This window comes from Rhea pennata, chromosome 4 (assembly GCF_028389875.1).
Source record: "Rhea pennata isolate bPtePen1 chromosome 4, bPtePen1.pri, whole genome shotgun sequence".
NCBI lineage: Eukaryota > Metazoa > Chordata > Aves > Rheiformes > Rheidae > Rhea > Rhea pennata.
Genome location: NC_084666.1, coordinates 6,231,591 through 6,251,256, shown reverse-complemented (window position 1 = coordinate 6,251,256; position 19,666 = coordinate 6,231,591). Strand labels below are relative to the sequence as shown.

Genomic DNA, 19,666 nt, shown 5'->3' with positions numbered 1-19,666 from the left:
TTGTTTTATTTTTTGTAACAGATGTAGAAGCTCAAAAATAACCCATCAGTAAATAAAAGGTTACAAGCAGATGTGTTGCCCCCCCCCCTTTTTTTAACTAAGAAAACTCAAAATAAATGGAATTTTCTATAATGCTGTAAAGCTTCTACTTCCATTACATTTAATACTTCATCTTTTTCAATACCTGGTATTCCCATTCCAGATGTCCTTCTCGTTTATTAAAAGCCATAACCTTCCAATCAGCTACTGAGACCTTTATGACTGTATCTTTCATCACAGCTTCCTGCTCCTCCACATCTGAAATTATTTTAGTTTCTTCTTTGTTCATATTCGCTTTGAAATTGCTCTCAATATATCCCGCTCTAGTTTCAATATCTGGAACATAGCGTAGTTCAAAGTGACCAACACTGAAATTCCACCTTAAATAGAAAAAGAAAACTTTGTAGAAACAGCTTACATATTACAAGGGAACTCCCAACCCCTCCATCCAAAAGACCCTTAAAAGGAATTATGTATATTTGACCCATATTTTGCAGTAAAATTTTAAGACACAGCCAATTGCACCAGGAAAGGGCATGCTAATCCTTTAACAGGCTATTTCCAGGATACAAGCCAAACAATAAGCTTAGAAAACTCGTAGCACAACATGATGCATGAGATGAGAAGGTAAAATAAACCAGTTAGTGAAGGAGGGCCAACAGCATTAAAGTTAAATTTAGTATATGAGGAGGACAATTAAAAATAAAGTAATACATTTGGGTCTGTTTAGGTAAAAAAAAAAAAAAAAAAAAAAACATTATGCATCTGATAAAAGCTACAAGTGTATGGTGTTTAGGAAGCAGCATTCTATACATATGGTAGATTTCTCTATTGGTAAAGCAGATTTTATATGAAAGAAATTTTTCAAGCTGTGGGAGAAATTATTCTTTTCTTTTTGCTTTAATCCCACAGGTATCTTAATACAGGATCTCTTGGACAGCTACTGCAATGAAACCAGGACTGCTCTTAGGTTAACATGCTCTGAAAAGAAGATGACTGTATCAAGAACACAAATGTCTTGTGTGGCCAAAAGCTCCTTAGCTTTTTTAAACCAACGAATGAAAGCAGAAACTGAAAAATACTTCCACAAATAATGTTTGGGTACCCAAAGTTTTCTAGAAACACTCGAGCAACAATGAAGAGCCATAGATTGCCCCCTTAAAACATTTAAACTTATATGATAAAATTTGTGCATATTTTATATTTTCAGTTGAATTTTGTTGTTTAAAAGCTGTTTCTTCTCTAGAGTAAAACACAGCAGAACTACTGTACCAACAGGGCAACATCTCTCTGACTGCAAAGACAGGAGCATTCAGATACACAAGATGTCATAGTACATTTTTGAAAAGGAGATGTACCAAGGAAAGAGCACACATACTGCTATATTTTTGTGACATACCTCTCCCTGCCAGTGTGATTCTCCACGAACCACAAAATCCAAGATTTCTCTTTTAAGACTTCTCATCTGCTAATCTATTCAAGTTATAATTAGGCTACCTCTGACAGACTACAGTTGCACAACCTGTCAAATCCTGCTGCAAACAGAAGAGGGAGCAGGGGGAACAGGAAAAGACTAGTTCTTTGCTAAATTGTTGGGCAATTACTGGATGTATGGGCAGTAACCAGCCTTTTAAGTCTGTATTTTATGCAGTATATTTTTTACTTGTGGAATGTGTGTCTGTATTTTTATAAAACTCTTGATGCGTTAAAACTTCATCATGACAACAACTGCAGTCACAGATTGAACCAGTCACCACTGAACCACAGTTTTTAAAGGATAGACACATGAAAAGAACAAAATTGGTTTAAGAATGAGACCTAAAAAATAGACCAAAAACATTTTAAATCAACTTAAAATGACAGTTGAAGACAAAGTACAAAATATTCAGTGACAGTTACTACGAGTATGTAAATAACTTTAAAAATCAGTAAATCAGTATGCGATAAGACGACAAACTGTTTTCTGATGTAAAAAATCAGCAGTTTGAACAATCACATTTGTGAAATTTCCTTGTGCAGTAACTGTTCACAAACTCTTTGGGGATATCCAAGGACAAGAAAAGTTTTTTCCATTTAAGGAGAGTCAATATGTGCAAATATATTTTCTGTCTAATCATCTATAAAATTGACGTTTAAGAGATTTTAAGTGCATTAAAAAGCAAGGGAATCAGAACCTAAACAACAGTCTGTCACATTCCTTTGGTTAACAATCTAAACTCCCTTGTGCAATTCCTAATTTAACGAGGGTAAAAAGTAGGTCAAATCCTTAAAACATTACATATTAAGACCTAATCTCTGTCTGACTGCTTTTGAATCATTTGTACGCTTACTTCTCATTGCCACTGCGCGGACCAACAGCACGGACTGTTTTCTGGGTTCGGTGCAATAGAAGAGTGTCTTCCTGTTCCGATTCATCGTCATCCCACCGGCGGCAGCCCATAGCCGAGCAGATGTACTTCACCTAAGGGACAAGGCAAGGGGTTCTCGTTTAAAAAGCTTGAGAACTTCAAGACAACCAAACGTAACCAACAGCAATGTTTGAAACTAACAATTCTTACAATGAATTTTGGCTCACAAGCGATTTAGAGCTCCATTGTTTGAGATGCTCAACTTGAAGGGATCCCAAAAAGCCTGGTTTAAAAGACGATGAGTGCTTCTCAGACTATAACTTTCAAAAAGTGCTGGGAAGTCTACAGCTGGGAAGCCATTATTCAGTTTGGACCATCTTGGAATATCTTTTGACTACTCTACGCATGCTCTTCTGCTTCTAACAGAGAAGAATCTCAGCTCCTTCTTTCCCATCCTATCTCTATGGACATAGAAAAATCTGTCCTACATGAGGTCCAGAAGTTAATTCTGTTTTGATGACATATTTGCCTCAGCGTAACTCTATTAACTTCAAATGATGTACTATTGATTTATATAAAATACTGCGAAGTCATCCCCCTTTGTCTTCTCTGCTGTTAGGAGGAGAGTATCTTACTTAACTCTCCCAGTCCTGCAGATTTTGCAGCACTCCCCATTTCAAAGATGATGGCTTGGATCAGAAAACAGAATTTGAATTATACAGGCAATTGTATTTGGGAAAGTGAGTTGAATATGCTTTTTGGAAGTCTGAACTAACGCCGCACTGCTAAAAAGAACAAACTGCTGAACCTCTTAACGAGGAGGAGTCAGGCACTGCTTCCTGCAAGGTGCACCACTGCTGCTTGATGCAGGAAGCCAGGAATCAAAGCAGAAACTGAAATTTCCACTTCCTGAACAGAGGAGGAGGAGCCCTCTATTAGTGTAGAGTGTCCTCTGCTATCGATGAGAAAATCAAAGTGATTTCAAACTCAGTTTTGGGTCTATATTCTTTATCACGACTGATCACCACAGAAGCAGTCTATGTCAAACTGTCTGGTCAAAATGGAAAGATTGATTTTGCAGAAAAACAAACGTTTGAAGTCTTAAACTTTTTAAAAGTACTTTTTTTTAACCAATATCTTTTTTTTCTCCTTGTCTTTTTTTTAAATGCATCAACATTTATGATTTAGTCTGTTCTTCATTACATAAAGTATCTATAATCATTTTAATTATACCTGACATAAAAATGGGGAGTCATGAAAATCTAGAACTTTGAACAATGCAATCAGAACCTTTTTTAAGCCTTTTTTCCTTTTGTGTTTTTAAAAACACACAACTTTCAACCAATGTAATTCAGAAGGAAAATGTTTTCTACCTAGTCAGATAGCAGTTAGTTTTCAACTAACTTTTGCACAGAACTTTAAAATGTAAGCAATACTTCTTCTAAGAGACTGTAAACATGCTGGCAAAAACAACAAGTGGCACTTGTCTCAAACATTTGTATATGTTGAATGCTTTTCTCATTTTCCAACAGCTATTGCTTACTAGTTGTGAAAATCAAAACTGAAATCTGTGCATTACCTAGAACTTTCTTCTATATTCAGTAAGCTGCAAAGTCTCTTTCAGTTAGAGCTACATGATACAGCCGAGTTCTTCTTACAGCTTGCTGGAAAGAGGTGATTTCTCATTTCCTCCTCACTCACCTCTGTTCACAAAATCCCTGCCCTTTCTCCTGTGCTCACTCTGGTACTCACCCCATCCCTTGCTGAGCTGACTAAATTTGCTAACCCAGCACAAAACTAATCCAATAAAAAGCGAACAGTCTTCTGATGGGTTAGCAAGATGAGTCAGCCCAGCAAAAGGTGAGACAAGTGTTAGAGCTAGCCCAAGGGATGAAGCAGGAGGGACTGCAGCGGGGTATTTGGCTGGCATAGCCACACGGTCCAACGGCACCCCTGCTTACTCTTACTCAAGCCTGCTGGATTTGCACAAAAAGTTCAAATTCTGCTCTATTGTATTGCACAATTTTATAATAGAATTGTATCATGGTTTAAAATCTCAAGAGCAACCTATTTACAAGGCAATCCTAGGAACACACAATCGCAAGGTAATTTTTCAGGCTGTTACCTTCCCTGAATACGAGCTCAGCCCGTAGGTTGTTAAAGACTTTCCCCCAACTAAAACAACGTCCTCGCCAAATTTGTAGGATGACTCAAGAAGAGATTCAACCGTGAAGGGAACTGCTTCCATGCTCTCTCGATCCCGATCCCACTGGAAAAGGTCCCCATCCAAGGAAGGAATTATCATCTTATTTCCAAATACCTGAAAGAATTATATTGAATTGACTGTTAGACAGTGCTTAAACACAATTTCAGCAAAACACACACAGCAGCAAATAGAAACACTGTATGATCAAATATAGTGCTTTATATCCCCTTGGTTTTATTTTTTTTTTTTGTTTTCTATCCCAGAATCTTTTTTCTGAAGTTATACTGAAGAGAGAAGAAGTTTGAGTATTTAAATTAAATCCCTATTTCACTATTTTTAACACTCCATTAAAAACCATCAGTATATGAAATTTCTTCCACTTTAAGCAAAATCATTTTAAAGCTCAACCAGTTGATATATTAGCATTCATTCAACCTGTACAAAATCTGATAAGGGGAATACCAGAGACATTATTGTGGACACTCACTGGTTAAAGTGCAACTATGACAGGTTATTTACAATAGTTTGTAAACTATTGTACTGCAAATGCAAATGAAGTTCTACTTTGGGTTTTTTTTTTTTTTTTGAGCTGATTTACTGCTAAATGCAAGATCTACCATTCTCTCTAGATTAGAAGACTGAATTCTGTTTTAAAAGAAAAGCTGAGACTGTATGTGAGCAATTCTGCAATTAATGACTACTCCAGAAAACGCATTATTCTTTAAAAAAGACAGAGCAATTATCATTTAAATCAGAGCTCATATTTCATTTTTGCCTTTTTAGACAGTTAAGTCAAGATTCTCCGCCCCAAAATTTCTTATGTTTAAGAAAATAATTCCTTTAAAACTCATCTGGCTTTTTTTTAAGCACCCAACAGGTCAACGTATCTTCTCCAGAACACAGAACTCCATCCATTACATTGAGATTCTCAAGGAGATTCTAGTTCGGAAGTATGAGTCATTCATTGTCAATGAGTACTAAGGGACTTATTAAGAAACTCATTATCAGCATGATAGACCATAACTAATACTGTGGAGCCACAGTGGCTGTGCCTGTCAAGAACAGTGGGAAACTGTAATCCACATAATCTGAAGCTTTTCAGGATAGGGATTAACGTAGAAGATTTTAATGCTTTTTCAGAACTTCTGTCCATTTGGGTAGTACCTACAGCATAATCACATTAAGTTCAGATAACTTACATTTTCTAATTTAAAGATGACTTCTGGTACATATGTATTAGTACAAACAAAACATTCCTGCTTAGATTCCAAGATACAGGTTTATATTACGAAAGATCCAAAAGGTTTCTGGTTATTATTTCCAGAACTACTGTGAGGATCTGAAACCACATCTTCTGCATGAATAAAATTCTTTCTACTAGGAGACTTTTTACTCCTCTAACTGGGTCACAGAAGAGCATATGGCATTAAGCAGAGTTGAGATTCATATAAATAGGGAAAGAAAGATAGATCTTGTGGATTTGTGCATGTTATGATTAATAGCTCTTTTTACATTATCTGATATACCTCATTCAAAGAGAAAACTTAGTGCAAATTACCTCACAGTGCTGGTGACTGCATCTAAGATCCCTAAAGGATCCAACACCAACACTCACCAGCATAGAAAAGCCTCACGGTGATTGACAATTAAATAAAAAATCCTCGCAGGAACACAGTGTGTAATTGAAGAGATGACAAAAATAGATCCCTGAGTAGTTGCAAAGTACTTTAGAGAGCAAAATGAGGTAGTTTTTTCCCCACCTAGATATGCACCTTGTGACAAAAAAAAGGCAGGATCAGGTATGAGTGAGCAGCGATGCACAAGGAATGCTGCTTTATGGCCTACAACTTTTTCGGGGGGGGGGGGGGGGGGGGGAGGGGAGGTACACATACATACGCACTTATTGAAATAAAATATTAACAAAAGAAGAAATTTAGACAGGCAGTAATTTGTAGAAATCACAGAATAATAGGAAGAAAAGCAAACAAATAAGGCTTACGTAGATGCTTGTATTCCAGAGCAGCCTTATGAACTTTAGAAACAAAAACTTCTAGATTTTGGAAAATGCTTTCTTGAAAACAAAAGATCCCAGTGCCAATGCTGCAGCCTCAACCAACTTTGACAGCTGTGTTAAAATGTTTGCTTTACATAGAAGAATAATGTCATAAAATCCTTTCTGCAATACATTCTTTCACAAATCCAGAATAATTTTGACGAAAACTTTCACCTTGTGAAGTCATGACTTTACATGACCTCTGTCAGACCTTTGATCTGCAAGTAGTCCAAATACCTGCAAGTAATTTGGGGCCTGTGCTTATCTATAGCAATATGAGTTATTCTACAGAATAAGAAGACACGAACAGATAAAGTTTTTTTTTTATAATCAGCTTTTCAAAGAAACAATAGCTAAATCAGCTCCTGTACTACTGCTTTAGCATACAGAGACCAAGCTAGGTGAATCCTGTTATGCCATCAATGTATTGCACAGAAATCTGAGCTGCAGCTGTTCACAGATTACATTTTTGACTCTTGAGTCTTGAAATAGATGCAAAATAAGATCATGAGAGAAAGAATCAAAAACTTTGTGTTTTGGAAGTTTCCTGCTTTGTGGAAATGATTAGGAGGGGGTCTAAATCATGCAGGGCACCAACATACCAATCAGAGGGTGTCGTTCAGGAAAAAGAAATTAAAAGAAGGGAAAAGTAGGAAGCACTGATAACTGAAGGGCCAAGATGGGCATTTCTGTGTGAAACAGAACATTCATCCTTCACGAACAAATGAGACTGTATCTGCAGGGTCTCTTCCCAAGGAAGACGGCCTTGAAGGGCATTCAGTGCCAGCTCACTGTTACCAGAGCCAGCACGAAACAGGTTATGCAGCAACGGTGGGGGAGTGGATAAAGCAATAATGAATGACATAGCTCAGAGAGAAAGGGCTTTGACTAGGACAACTCCAAGGAAGCACTGGAGAGATCTTAGTGGTGCCGGGTTTGGATGCAGCTCTGAACCCCAAGTTCAGATACACTCAGAAGCTTTCAGGATGTAGCAGAAGCACTACTAGGAATGAGAATATTAGCAAACAAAAAGTAATGCAAGGGCAACAGGGAAGACAGAGACCTAATCCTTAAGACAGAAGCCTAAAAGCATGTATCAGGAAGGCATTCAAAACCAAGCAGGCTCAGAAATGTTATGGTCACCTAATACAGGCTCTAAATGTCAATGCAGACCTGAAGTCAGCCCAAAGGCAAGGCTACTTGTTCACTCTCCCTTAAAAATCCACAGAAAGGGGAGGGAAGAAGAGATTGCAGCACATACCTTCCCATGCAGTGTGACACTAGTTTCTCCCTTCAGTTGTAGTAACCACCTACCTTCTTTGATAAAAGCCACATGAACGTAAGTTTTACACTTTTCTGTGCCACTTGCCTATTACCACTTATGCATTAGTTAATTGTATAATCATTTTTTTGAACCAGGTAACTGCAATCTGTTCATCTGGTTGGGCTCTGGGGTCACAGGTCCTCACAACCTGACTGCCAGACCAGATGCATTCTGCTATTCTTTTGCCTCTTCCCAAGCAGTTATTTATGTCCTCACTTCAGCTTTCACAGGCATGTCAGAACCTAGCAAGAATCAGAAGCTGACTTCAAGTTGGATCCTGAAGAACTTCTACTAGGACATCAGACAGCTAAATTCATACATCATGGTTACACCACATATGTGATGGTGGTTCCTAGACAGCTACTTGCAGCTTCAGGTGGTCAGATACACTTTCTGAAGCCACAATAGCAAGGACTTTACCTTGGCATGCTCTGAGGGCTCGAGTCTTTGCCATCAATTTAGGAAGACTGAACTGGTCAGCAAGCAACCAGAAATTGCAAGCTGCCCAGCATCTACTGCTGAACAAGGGAGAGTCTTAGTGGTTCACATTCAGAGCTCCAGGGATTGTGTGACACATGGCACCCTGTTTCCCTCAACCTGAAGTTCTCCAGGCATGACTCTTGGGAAATTTTCCACTATTAAAAACAAAATGTTGGTCATTTCTGAGAAAACCACACCCAAATTCCCAGTATGCAAGATTGCTTATCAACATACACTTGTGGACTCCCAAGATACAAGTCAAATCAGGTCATGCCTTACATGAACTCAAAAATTTCCGACAGCAGGGCAGTAAACTGCTCATCTGTTAAGACCTCAATCCCTGTAAATTGTGGATGAAAGACAAGGCAGCCCTGGTTAGCTCTGCTGGTCACCTGTTTGTGTTCCTGATCTTAAGAGGAGCCAAAGGGAGCAGTATATCCCATATGACACAGGAAAAGAAAGGCTGAGAAAAGACATAACTATTGTCTGTGAATCCATCAGAGAAGTAAGCACTGGCAGAAGGAAGAGCTATTATATCAAAGGACAACACAAGTACAAGAACAGATGGGGTTAACTGACCATGAATAAGTGTGAGCTAGACATTTTAGTTACTGACCATCACAAATGCAGTATTTCACAACAGCCTCCAACCGGAATAGCAGGAGCAAGAAAAAAAAAATCGTTTTCTTTTAAGAGGAATCTACGTATAAGTGGGATTACATGACACAGCACTGACAAGGGACTGCACTTGATTTAGAGGACTCCAAAGGTCCTCTAATTACCAAATAGCTTTATATGAAGATTGAGGCAGCTATGCAAATTTGTATACTTACAGGTAAATACATGTGTAAAACAAGGGGCATTTGTAGGCACATGCGCTGACATTTTTTTTTCCAAGAGTGGTTTTAGACACAGAGGCTTTAGAAACACAGTAAATAATATTAATTCCTATCAGAGTTATGCAGCCTGTTCTCTAGGATATCAGAAGCAGCAAAGGGACTTTCCTTGAAAGTACAAGCAACCAGCATCGGCATGCAGCTCAGGTAAAGGAATGACATCACCCTGTATCTCCAAAGCATTACCTCATCTCCTAATCCAAGGAGTGAGTCACCCAGGCAGTCAGCTGCAAATCTCTTGGCATGGAAAATGTAGGTTACCACGATGCACTTGCACATTCCTCTGATCTGTCAATGTAAATAGCTATTTGTTCAGCTTCACTGGTCAGCAATATGGCACATAATTGTTAAGTGGCTTGTCTTTCAGAAGTAACACTTGGAAGAAAAAAAAAGGAAAAAAAAAAAGACACATTAACTACTGAGCCCTAAACGAGCCGCTGTTCTTTTGCTCATTAAGAGTTTGCAGCCGAAGTTCTCTATTGGCTCCGCGCAGGGTGCTGCAGGCCTATCAGCGGCGGGTGCTGCTCAATCACCAGGCCAACGGGTGAGGTAATGCAGTTTCTGAAAAAGCCCTAACAAAAAGCAAAAAGGCATAACGATCCGAAATGGCATACGCTACCAGGGAATTTGCTGTCTAGACTCTTTACTGGAAAGGAGGGCACCACACGAGAGATTCCACGACAGGTTCAAAGTGGTGCAGAAAGCAAGCTACTGATTTTAGGAAAAACAAGAGCCATGTAAACAGAGAGAAAAACAAGCTGAAGTACTAAAGCTTCCACAAGCTGTTTAACAGTAAGTGTAATACCCATTTCCCTTAACTAAAAGTCTTTAGCATATGAAGCAAAAATCAAGCATGTTCACATGCAAATAAAGCTGAGAGAAATCCGGTGCGAAAATAGTCACTATCAGCTGTGCTGGACTTTCTAGTAGCTCCAAGAAAATAACTGAACTTGCGATGATCTTGCTATGATTACTCTACAATAGGACCACTGCTAACATTAGGTATGCCTTCAAGAAAGCTACTTGCAAGTGAAAACTGTCTTTTAAGCCCCTTTTAATACATTGCCTAGATGAGTTTTAAAGCCATGTACAGCTGCTTCATTATGAAGGGAGCAAACAAGAGTCCTCGCAAACACACACAGTGAAGAGAAAGCAACTGTTACCTGCTCCACTTTTGTTTTTTAATCACTGGCATACAGTGTACAGGTATTCTTATGAACTTTATTATAGACTGTCAGGTCCTATATACAAGCAGTTACTTCTTTAACAGATCAAGCCCTATCAGATACTGTGCAAGGCCTGGAGATGTATCTGGTTCAGGTTTCCCTAAGACCCATTTATTGCCTCTTCTTGATACGCACACATGAAGTATCTGCACAGAGGCTCTGGCTTATGACTTTCTTCTAATATAAGAGATTATTCTTCCCCTTCAGTTTGGATTTAGGCATGGTTGATTCATCAGTCTTCCCTTCACCTACGTGCAGAAATTCATGTATAGGGTACAAGGATGACAATGTAGTATTAACTCAGGCAAATCCTATTCAAACAGAAACATACCGGGATGAGGGGAACAGAGAGAGTCCAAGGACATTTTTTCATCAAACTTTTTGCTAGGTCCACAACACTGACTCTTCCTTAAGAGGAGAACAAAGAACCAGACATCAGTACAATCTTTTAAAAGATGTCTGCAGAATTCAGTTATTCCACTGCCTAAAGCACATGTAAAAAAACAAATATTCTTCAGGGCATACAGTCCTGTAGAGTCAGCCCACGAAGACAAAAATTGACAAAGGAGAGTCCATGATTCACGTCAATCGAATGTAAAATGACCTTCTGAGACATCCTCAAGGGCAATGAGGAAACTGAAGCAGGAAACACCTATCTATAGTTGTTTTGTCTAGAAGAACTTCGTTTCTTGTAAATACCAATACATCTGATTTCAACACTGTAACTGTTTGCAAATATGTACACATATCTGTTGTTAACTGCATTCTGTTCCTAGCAAAAGTGCCGAGACCATTTTCGACACCAGAACCACGAGAAAGGTTGCACTTCTGATGATTCAGTATTTTGCCACTGCAGTTTATGGAGGCAGGATCACATGGTCTTCCTTCTCTGATGAGATAGAAGATGGCTGATGCCAGGCTGGCACATCAGAGAAGCCAAAGAAATGGGTATTATTTGAGCAGATATGCAATATAGTGAAAAGTCACACCACCTTTACACAGTGGTAGTGGGAGTATATACTCCTCAAGAAAGAGGACCCAAAAATATTCCCCCCAAAATATTCTACTTTTTTTTTTTCCTTTTGGAAACACTACTACCTGCAATTAAATGACTACAGTTGATATCACTGTCATGATTTTACACTTAAAACCTGATCTAGTAGATAAGAGTCCTGAAAAAACTGTCTTTTAAGCAAAGAAATGCAAACAGCAGCAGATGACAGCAGCACTGCAGCTGGAAAATATACTCTCACAACCAGTGTTGAGGACACAGTATCTTGGTTGGCTTGAGTTTGTCATTAAAAGAAGCAGTCTTGCCCCGTCCCCTGCCCGTCCTTGAGCAGCCATGCAGTGAAATGGACGGAGGAATCAGTGAGTTAACTAGACCTTGTCCCAACTTCAAGAGACCAGTTCCCCAATGCTGTCTGCTGTGCAATCAAATAGACCCTTCTTCTGAGGGCTAACAAACTAAAACACTGCCATTACTTTAATCATTGTCAAACAAGACTTGGGGTTTTGACTACAGAGATGCCAGCCTGCTTTGCTGCCATGGTAACAGACTTTTAAAAACTGTTCCTCTTAATAATAAAAAACAGCACAGTGCTTTAAGAAAGACTTTATTTTGACATTATTCCATCCTCCTTTTTCATGTAGCAAGTTTTATTAATAAGAAAAAACTGCAACAGTCATCCAGAACTTAAGAGCAGTCCTTCCTGAGACAAATGGGAGCTGCACCTATACAGCCCATCACTCAACTCCTTAAAAGTAACAGCATATATGGAAAAAATTAGTGAAGCAAAGGAAAATTACTCAAATCTCACTTCTACAGAAGTAGGCCATGTAGAGAACTCATAAGCCATCATGGCAAAGTTAATATTGTACCAGTACCGGGTACATCTTTTAACTTATTTCCCCTTGAACGTCTCTTGCAAGACTACAGGGGTAGATAACACCACTAGGGAGAGAAGCAAGATGTTTCTCTTAAGAGAGGGGGTAGGAAGGGGCTGGGGTGAAGGCAACAGCAGAGGCTGAAGATTTATGTTGATCTCCGCCAGGCCTTGTGAGTTTTTTTCCCAGCCTTGCCAGGACAGAGTGCTTTTTAGATAAGGGCACAGAGTCGCCATGTCTTGAAAAATACTCTGAGCCCCAAAGCCACTTTCACAGGAAAAGGGAGCCCAAGGCAGGAGGAGAATAGGACAGGGCAGAAGCAATGTCCCTCCTTTTTCAAGGATTTTTTAAAAAAAGTAGAAAGGTTAGACGACAGAGTGCAGAAAATGCACTGCAAGTCTGACAAAGATTAATGCATGTAGAGCACAGAGTTCACAAGAAATTCGGAAATGAGATGTCAGCGGTTGTGTTGTGAGGGGAATGATTTGCTAAACTGTCTGAAATACTTAAAGCTTGGAGTAGGCACTTTCTATATGTATGTGGTGTGTGTGCATGTGTGTGCATGCACATATACATACACCATACATACATATAAAATACGATTTGAAGGTTGAAAAGAGTCACTAGGGCAGAAGAAGCCAGTTTTTTGTTGTATTCTGGGCAGCGGAGCTCCAGATATCTCCCCTCTGTTCTAGATAAGGTGTTTGCCTAGACATTACTTGAGCTGATCCATTTTAATATCTATACACACTAAAACTGCTTAACGACCAATAAAAACACAGTCTACCATATCCAATTAAATTACAAGCTACTATAAAAATAACTAAACAACAGAGGCGGCCTGGAGACAGCAAGCTGATGATAAGCATCCTTTCCCAGATTTGCTACAGTATATTTTGACAATGTCTGTGAGCACCACAGTCAAAAGTTGGTCATAAACATTAGCCCAGAATGATTTTGTTTTAGAAACTTTTCTGGCTTTGTTCAGAGAAAAGTATCACTTGTGCGTTGAGAGCTCTGATATCATGCAAGCCACAATACTTAGCTAATTTAGTTTCCCACGTGCCTTAGTAACGGAAGTCCTCTCCCCCCCGAATGTTATTACAGTATGAGTTAGAGGACATGTGTCAGCATGCTATCACAGCTTTATCACTGCTAACCACATTAAGTGTCAGTAAGAAGGCCACCAAGCTGCAGTTATAGGAAATCATCTTTTTCTCTTTTTATAATTACAAAAACGAGCCATTTAACTAAGATGACTGCCTTTGAAGATGTGCAGGTTTGATAAATACCAAAGACCACTTGTCAAAGGAATAGCCCTATTCATCACCCCAACAGAAAACATGGTACTATATCACATTAACTCCTAACAACTCAGGTGACTGTCAGCAGATCCCCTTCTCCACAGATTTACCACTCCACATTTAAGAAGTTCAGCAGGATTTTCTACTGAAGCAGAACATCTAGCTATCCAATGAATTTTTGTCCACTAGACTATTAGAAGTTCAATTTTCAGGAAAACTACAAATAGTTTCTTTTAGTTTTACCAGGAAAACAGTGAAGACAGGTACTCAGAAATCCACAGGTCCCCGTATTAAGTTTGCAGAGTATTGCCATGTATACCTTGAGTGTTCCCAGTAAGAGAAACAAAAAGAACCCACTATGCCACCTGGAATCACAGTGCATCTGTAAAGTTAAAGAGCAGTCACATCCACTCTCTGATTATAAAACACAGGCTCTGATTCCTCTGATAGCCCTAATAAGCCTTCCCTGCTTCAACTGCAATTAGAATTTATCTTTCTTTGAAGTAGAATTTTGGACACTTGCTTCTGATTCATTATGAGCTTTTCCAGGATCATTTAAGATATTAATCTCTCTCTCTCTCCCCTCAGGCGCCATAGGATCACATTCCCCCCTACCTCCCGCGAGGAATCGAGATGGCAGCAGATAACCTGTCACAGCACCTCCTAATACAGAGAAGTCTTTATTCTCCATTTTAAACAGATCACCTCCAACCTTCAGCAAAAGTGCTGTTACCGACTGGTCCCCCAGACCTTGTATATCATTGAGTTAAATTTAAGCCTTATTTCTATTACAAAAAATTCATCTGATTTTGTAAACAAGATGATGCCCCAGCCTTCCTCTACAGGCAGAGGATCTCCAGCTATCAAAGCATCTGATGTTCCAACACTCATCACAGTAGCAAGCAAAGATAACAATTAACTATCAATATACTCTTCCAGGTAACAAAAGTTCTACTACATCTGTAAGGAAACAGATTGTCTCCAGATTAGTCACCTCAACAAGTCATCAACTAATTTACTCTGCTTACTTGAACAGAGAAGGACAATTTGGGGCTGATTACAACATATTACAGTTGAAAAATAGTTTTTACAGCATTAATAGAAGTTCTAATTCTTTTATTCTTTACTTTCTGGAGTAAAATTATGCTTCACACAGATGTGCATACACTCTAAGACTCCACAGTACCAACTTCTGAGTTTCTGTATATCGAAGTCTGACCCCACTAAACAGCCTTTGCTCCCGGATGAAGCCCACAGTGACACCCAAAGACTCTTCCGAGTGCAAGGCACAGACGACTGCTTCTGGTGCGGATGTATCCCATGTCAGATGTTTAAGATGCACAAATACATTAAAAGATTAATCTTAGTGAGCCAGATAGATCCATTATTTTTCTGAACAAAAAGCTAGTACAGCCAAAGCCATTTTCTCAGAATATTTGTGTAGTTTGAAGCGAGTCCATTTTTGTTCTTTTCAAAGAGTCAGAAGAGATTTGTACAGGTTTGACTGAAATCTGTAATATTCCTCACTATATTTAACATTTGCTGTAATAACCCTTGAAGTGAAAGTGGTCCAACAAGCAGGACTGAGTCTTAAGTAACCTCCCCAAACAAACATATGCCAGCTTACAGTTGAATGGTGTTTGCAGACAGTGACTAAAGGCGGAGGGGGTGGGGGGAGATGAAAATACTTAAGTAGAATACAGTGGGCTAAACAGAAACATCATTTTTATTCAGGCTAATTAATAAAATATCTCTGGCAAGGGTGCCCTAAGCAGTGGGTATGATTTTCTTAGAACTGACCTCAAAAGATTTCTCTCTCAAAGAGAGAGCTGCATTATCCACCCTCCTCTAACCTCAGCCAGGGCATATAAAAGAGAAAAACTAGAAATCACAAGTCCACATCCCTAGAGGGCGTTTTGACCTCATCTTGCTTGAGACCTGCTTCAGTGCGGGTTTTTTAATTTCTTCTGCACTGAAGAGCAAGAGGCCAGAGGATAAGAGTTGCTGAATTTCTTCCCTTGCCTCCAAAGCAACCCTAGATGGCTTTTGGTCCTTCTCTGCCCTTGACTGGGTACAGAAATTGCTTTCTCCAAAGTACAGCCAGCCTTTCAGGACTGTGTCCAGGCAGTTAGCATCTTATACTTGTTGAAAGTACCTGGACATTTCACAGCACAAGTCAACATTTCTTTTCTTTTGGAGAATCAAAACATTGAGAATTTAAAAGTGTTTGTGGCACAAAGCAAGGAAAAGAAATTTATACTGTATACTAAATCCTGTCACGGTGGAGATTTTATAGACTTCCAAATCCCTTCCCTATTTGTATACTGCTATAAGCATCAGCCTGTCTCCTCCAAAGGACAAAACAGGAATAAACCAAAGATGTCTACTGGTCCAGTTTGCCTACACTGCAATTAGATTTCAGCTTGCCTCAGTTTATACAACTTCTTTGCATCTCCACATTTGTCCAGAGGAAAAAATATTAATCCTAAAATGTCTCACAAACACCTGCCAGTTTTAGGTCCAAAAAACCCACCCCTACTCCCCTGACAAACAAACAAACAAAACAAAAACAAAAGCAACAAAAAAAATGGTAAATGTCTGAATTTGTAGAAAAAATTATTTTGTGTGGCTATAACGCTAAAAAATGGCAAGAGTAAAATATTCAATGCAAAGCACAAGTCTGAAGGTACTAAGAGCCTTGAGAGAAATAAGGATGTTGATTAACAGATTCTGTAACATCACATAACCCAATTATTTCATTTTTTGAAGTTAAAATGGTATGTTTATTGTGATTGCTACAGATGTCAGCCTCATGGATTCAAACTCATTTTGTCATAAGATCCCCAATCTCTCAAATAAAGAAACTGGATTCTAACTTAGGGATTATTCTGTAATACCTGAATTCGGAGCAAACGCAGTTACCTTTATCCAGTACATTCCGTGTCCAGGCCATGGAAACTATGATTTGGGCCACCCTTACCCGTGAGGCTCAACTCCCTGCACTGTTCCTGACAGCTCAAAATATCATGTCACAGTCACGAACGTATTTTCAAGCTTGTACTCCCTCATCATCACCATCAAGTATTCCACTTGTTTTCCCATTTCTCCTCATGCTTCCGCTACCAGCTTTTTCACAGCAGTATCCTTATAGTTTATCCATCCTGTATGAATCATCTTCTGTCTCATCTACTACTACTACTCTTCTCCAGTCTCCCACTGTCCCATCAGTCATACTAGCCTCTACTGACCAGTCACTTTAGTTTACAAGTGATTTCACACTTTCATGTCTCTGATACAACAGATGCCTCACAAAAGACAAATGTATTAAGTATTTTAGTATAAAGCTTTCCAGGTAAGAGAATGCATCACCTTTCTTAGTAAAGAACAGCCTTGTAATGAGGTCTTACGAACCGTTCCCAGTGTTCAAAGACAGTTCTCTATTTCCACATGATTAAGTCATTATTCCAACAGGATGATTCCCACAAATATATTCTCATCTAAGTACAGACGGTGTATTCATTACAAAGTTAAATTTCAAAGAGTAAATGGAAGTAGTTTTGTCAAAAGCAAGCTCCCTTTTCCAAAATTTGAGATTGAATGACTTTACCCTGAACTTTACTCCTCTATGTGTAAAGATTACTTGCTAATGATGAATCCTGGAGTTGTAAAATGTCAATTTTTGAAGAGAGTGGCTTTTTGTTTTAACACATAATAGAGGAAGAACCAAAGTTCTGATGCACAAGACTGAAACCTGGAGTTGTAGGTTTTCAGCACTGGCACCCTGACCATGTCTGTAGAGGTTGGAGCTTAGAACCAAAGAGTGAATTTTACCATCTCAGTTACCCAGATAAATAATTAGTAGTTTAACATACTTTCCTTTTTAATTGATCTGTTCATATGACAAACGATGAACATCTCACTTGTCAGTGTCTTCAGCAGTAGTTTCAAGATCTGAAGTGTCTGACAGAGCTGCTGGAACATTTGAAATTTTACCACCTCACTTTCCTAATTAACACATGAGCTCAAACAGCCTAGCTGACATTTTACAACTAGGCAGGGGTGAAGCTAAATTCAGGAAGCAACTATAGTTCTTTTAAACACTATGTTTAAAGTCCTAATATCTATTCTTAAAAGGCATTTAAAAATTAATTTGATACTTTTACACCAGGACCTGGAACTAGAGCTCATTGCACTGTCACCCAAGAGGCTAAAAACAAAATAGAAAACCAAAACAATTAAGGCTTAGCAGTTCCTCATTCTGCAAAACCACAAATCTTTAACACTACAAGGATAACTCAAGAGGAGCTTCGCACCTGTCGTTTCTTACAAGAAGTTCTAGGTTTCCATCCTACTTAATGATACTGTTTCAAATGGAAGATAGTATGTGGTTGCAAACACAGACAGCATTGCTATCTCAAAAAGACTGGAATGTGAAGAAAAAAAAAAACTCAATAGTTAGTTTGAGAGAATAAAACCTAACACGCCTTGTACCAAATCAGAGAGAAAAAAGTGCAGAGTAGGAAGAGGACAGACTCTGAGGCTTTAATGAATCTAACACTTCGATCCAAAACAGTATTGTCCACAGCAACTTTAGTGTGGCTAAGCATTCACACAAACAGTCTCTACATCCATTGTAAGAAATCTTCCGTTGATTCTGACAACAGATGAGGTTTTAAAATGTGGTGTGTTTAAATATTTTAGTGCAGCCTAGAGCATTCATCACACCTGTTTCAAGAAAAGTTCTACCTTTTATCTTAACACAATTCGGACATTCTGCAACTCTCAAAATCCAGGTATTTTCAGCAAAATCCATCATTGTCTTTGGCCACAGTTGTAGAAATGCAACAATTTGAAATCCCAACTGAAAACTTAGTATGTGCATAACAAACTTTCTTTAAAATTGTATTGGATGTTTCCAACAGCCTACTAATTTATAGCTACAAAAAGGAATTAATACTGCACCAAAGAACTAGGATTTTTGTCTTTCAAGCACCAACCTTGTTTCTACAGTCAAACCACATTGGAGAAAAGCTCAAAACTCAGGATAAACCAGCTGAGGGACAAAAATCTAGATTTGTAAAGTGTTTCTGTGATATTAAACACCTGTATTATAGTAAATAATGAAATCTACATTTGCATCTATTTCAAATATTTATTTTATAAATCTTTGTTCTATTTTCACTGTGGTCATGAATAGCTCTCCCATGCAACAGACTACAGACTGATATTTTAGGTTTATAGTACTGAAAATGAACTGTGGTCCTTCACAAATGTAATGGATATTTTGCTCTTTACAGTTTTCATATTCTTTTCTCTTCTGCTCTAGAAATCATTTTTATGAAAGCTCTTTCCTACAGTGTTTTTTTTAAACCTCAAAATATTCTATCTTAAAAAGAGCAAGCCTCAAAAAAGCTGCAACCCTAGACGAAATTCTCTTAGAAACCAAAGGAACACAAACTGACAGTCTGAGATATTTATTACTACCTTTCACACACTACAGCAGCAAAAAAACAAATCTTTCATTGGACTTCTTTGCACTGAAATACAGGTTATATAAATCGGGTAGTAACCACATATAAGACGCTCATACAGTCTGAACACCTCCGAATTCAAATTTTCTTCTCTGATGTTCATTATGCCAAATTACTAACATGTATCCTGGAAACACAGGACTGGTCATCAAGTCCAATTATCCACAACGGCAAAGGACTGTACACTTGGTTAGCACCAAAACCCACCTCTTTGTTGGTGTATTTATTTCTCCTAGGTCTAGGACAGAATGACTCATGGCTTGCTTCTTCAGTGTAGGAATACAAGCAAACCAGCTTTCTTCTATCTTCTAGCCTAAGTTTACTCAAACTGATGGCTGAAATAGGCCCCTGAAAGGCATTTAGCTCTTTAGA

The 19,666-nt window shown here is 38.6% G+C and overlaps 1 protein-coding gene across 1 annotated transcript in view; it reads right to left on the bottom strand.

Annotated features, from left to right (window-relative positions):
* EIF2AK3 (eukaryotic translation initiation factor 2 alpha kinase 3) overlaps positions 1–19,666 on the bottom strand; it is a 45,268-nt gene that overhangs the window by 18,480 nt on the left and 7,122 nt on the right. The window contains exons 3-5 of the mRNA XM_062575107.1: positions 4,513–4,707; positions 2,370–2,500; positions 185–419 (exon numbers count right to left, since the gene is read on the bottom strand). Coding sequence (XP_062431091.1) covers positions 185–419; positions 2,370–2,500; positions 4,513–4,692 — 546 coding nt within the window. The 5' untranslated portion in view covers positions 4,693–4,707. The remainder of the gene's footprint in view (positions 1–184; positions 420–2,369; positions 2,501–4,512; positions 4,708–19,666) is intronic.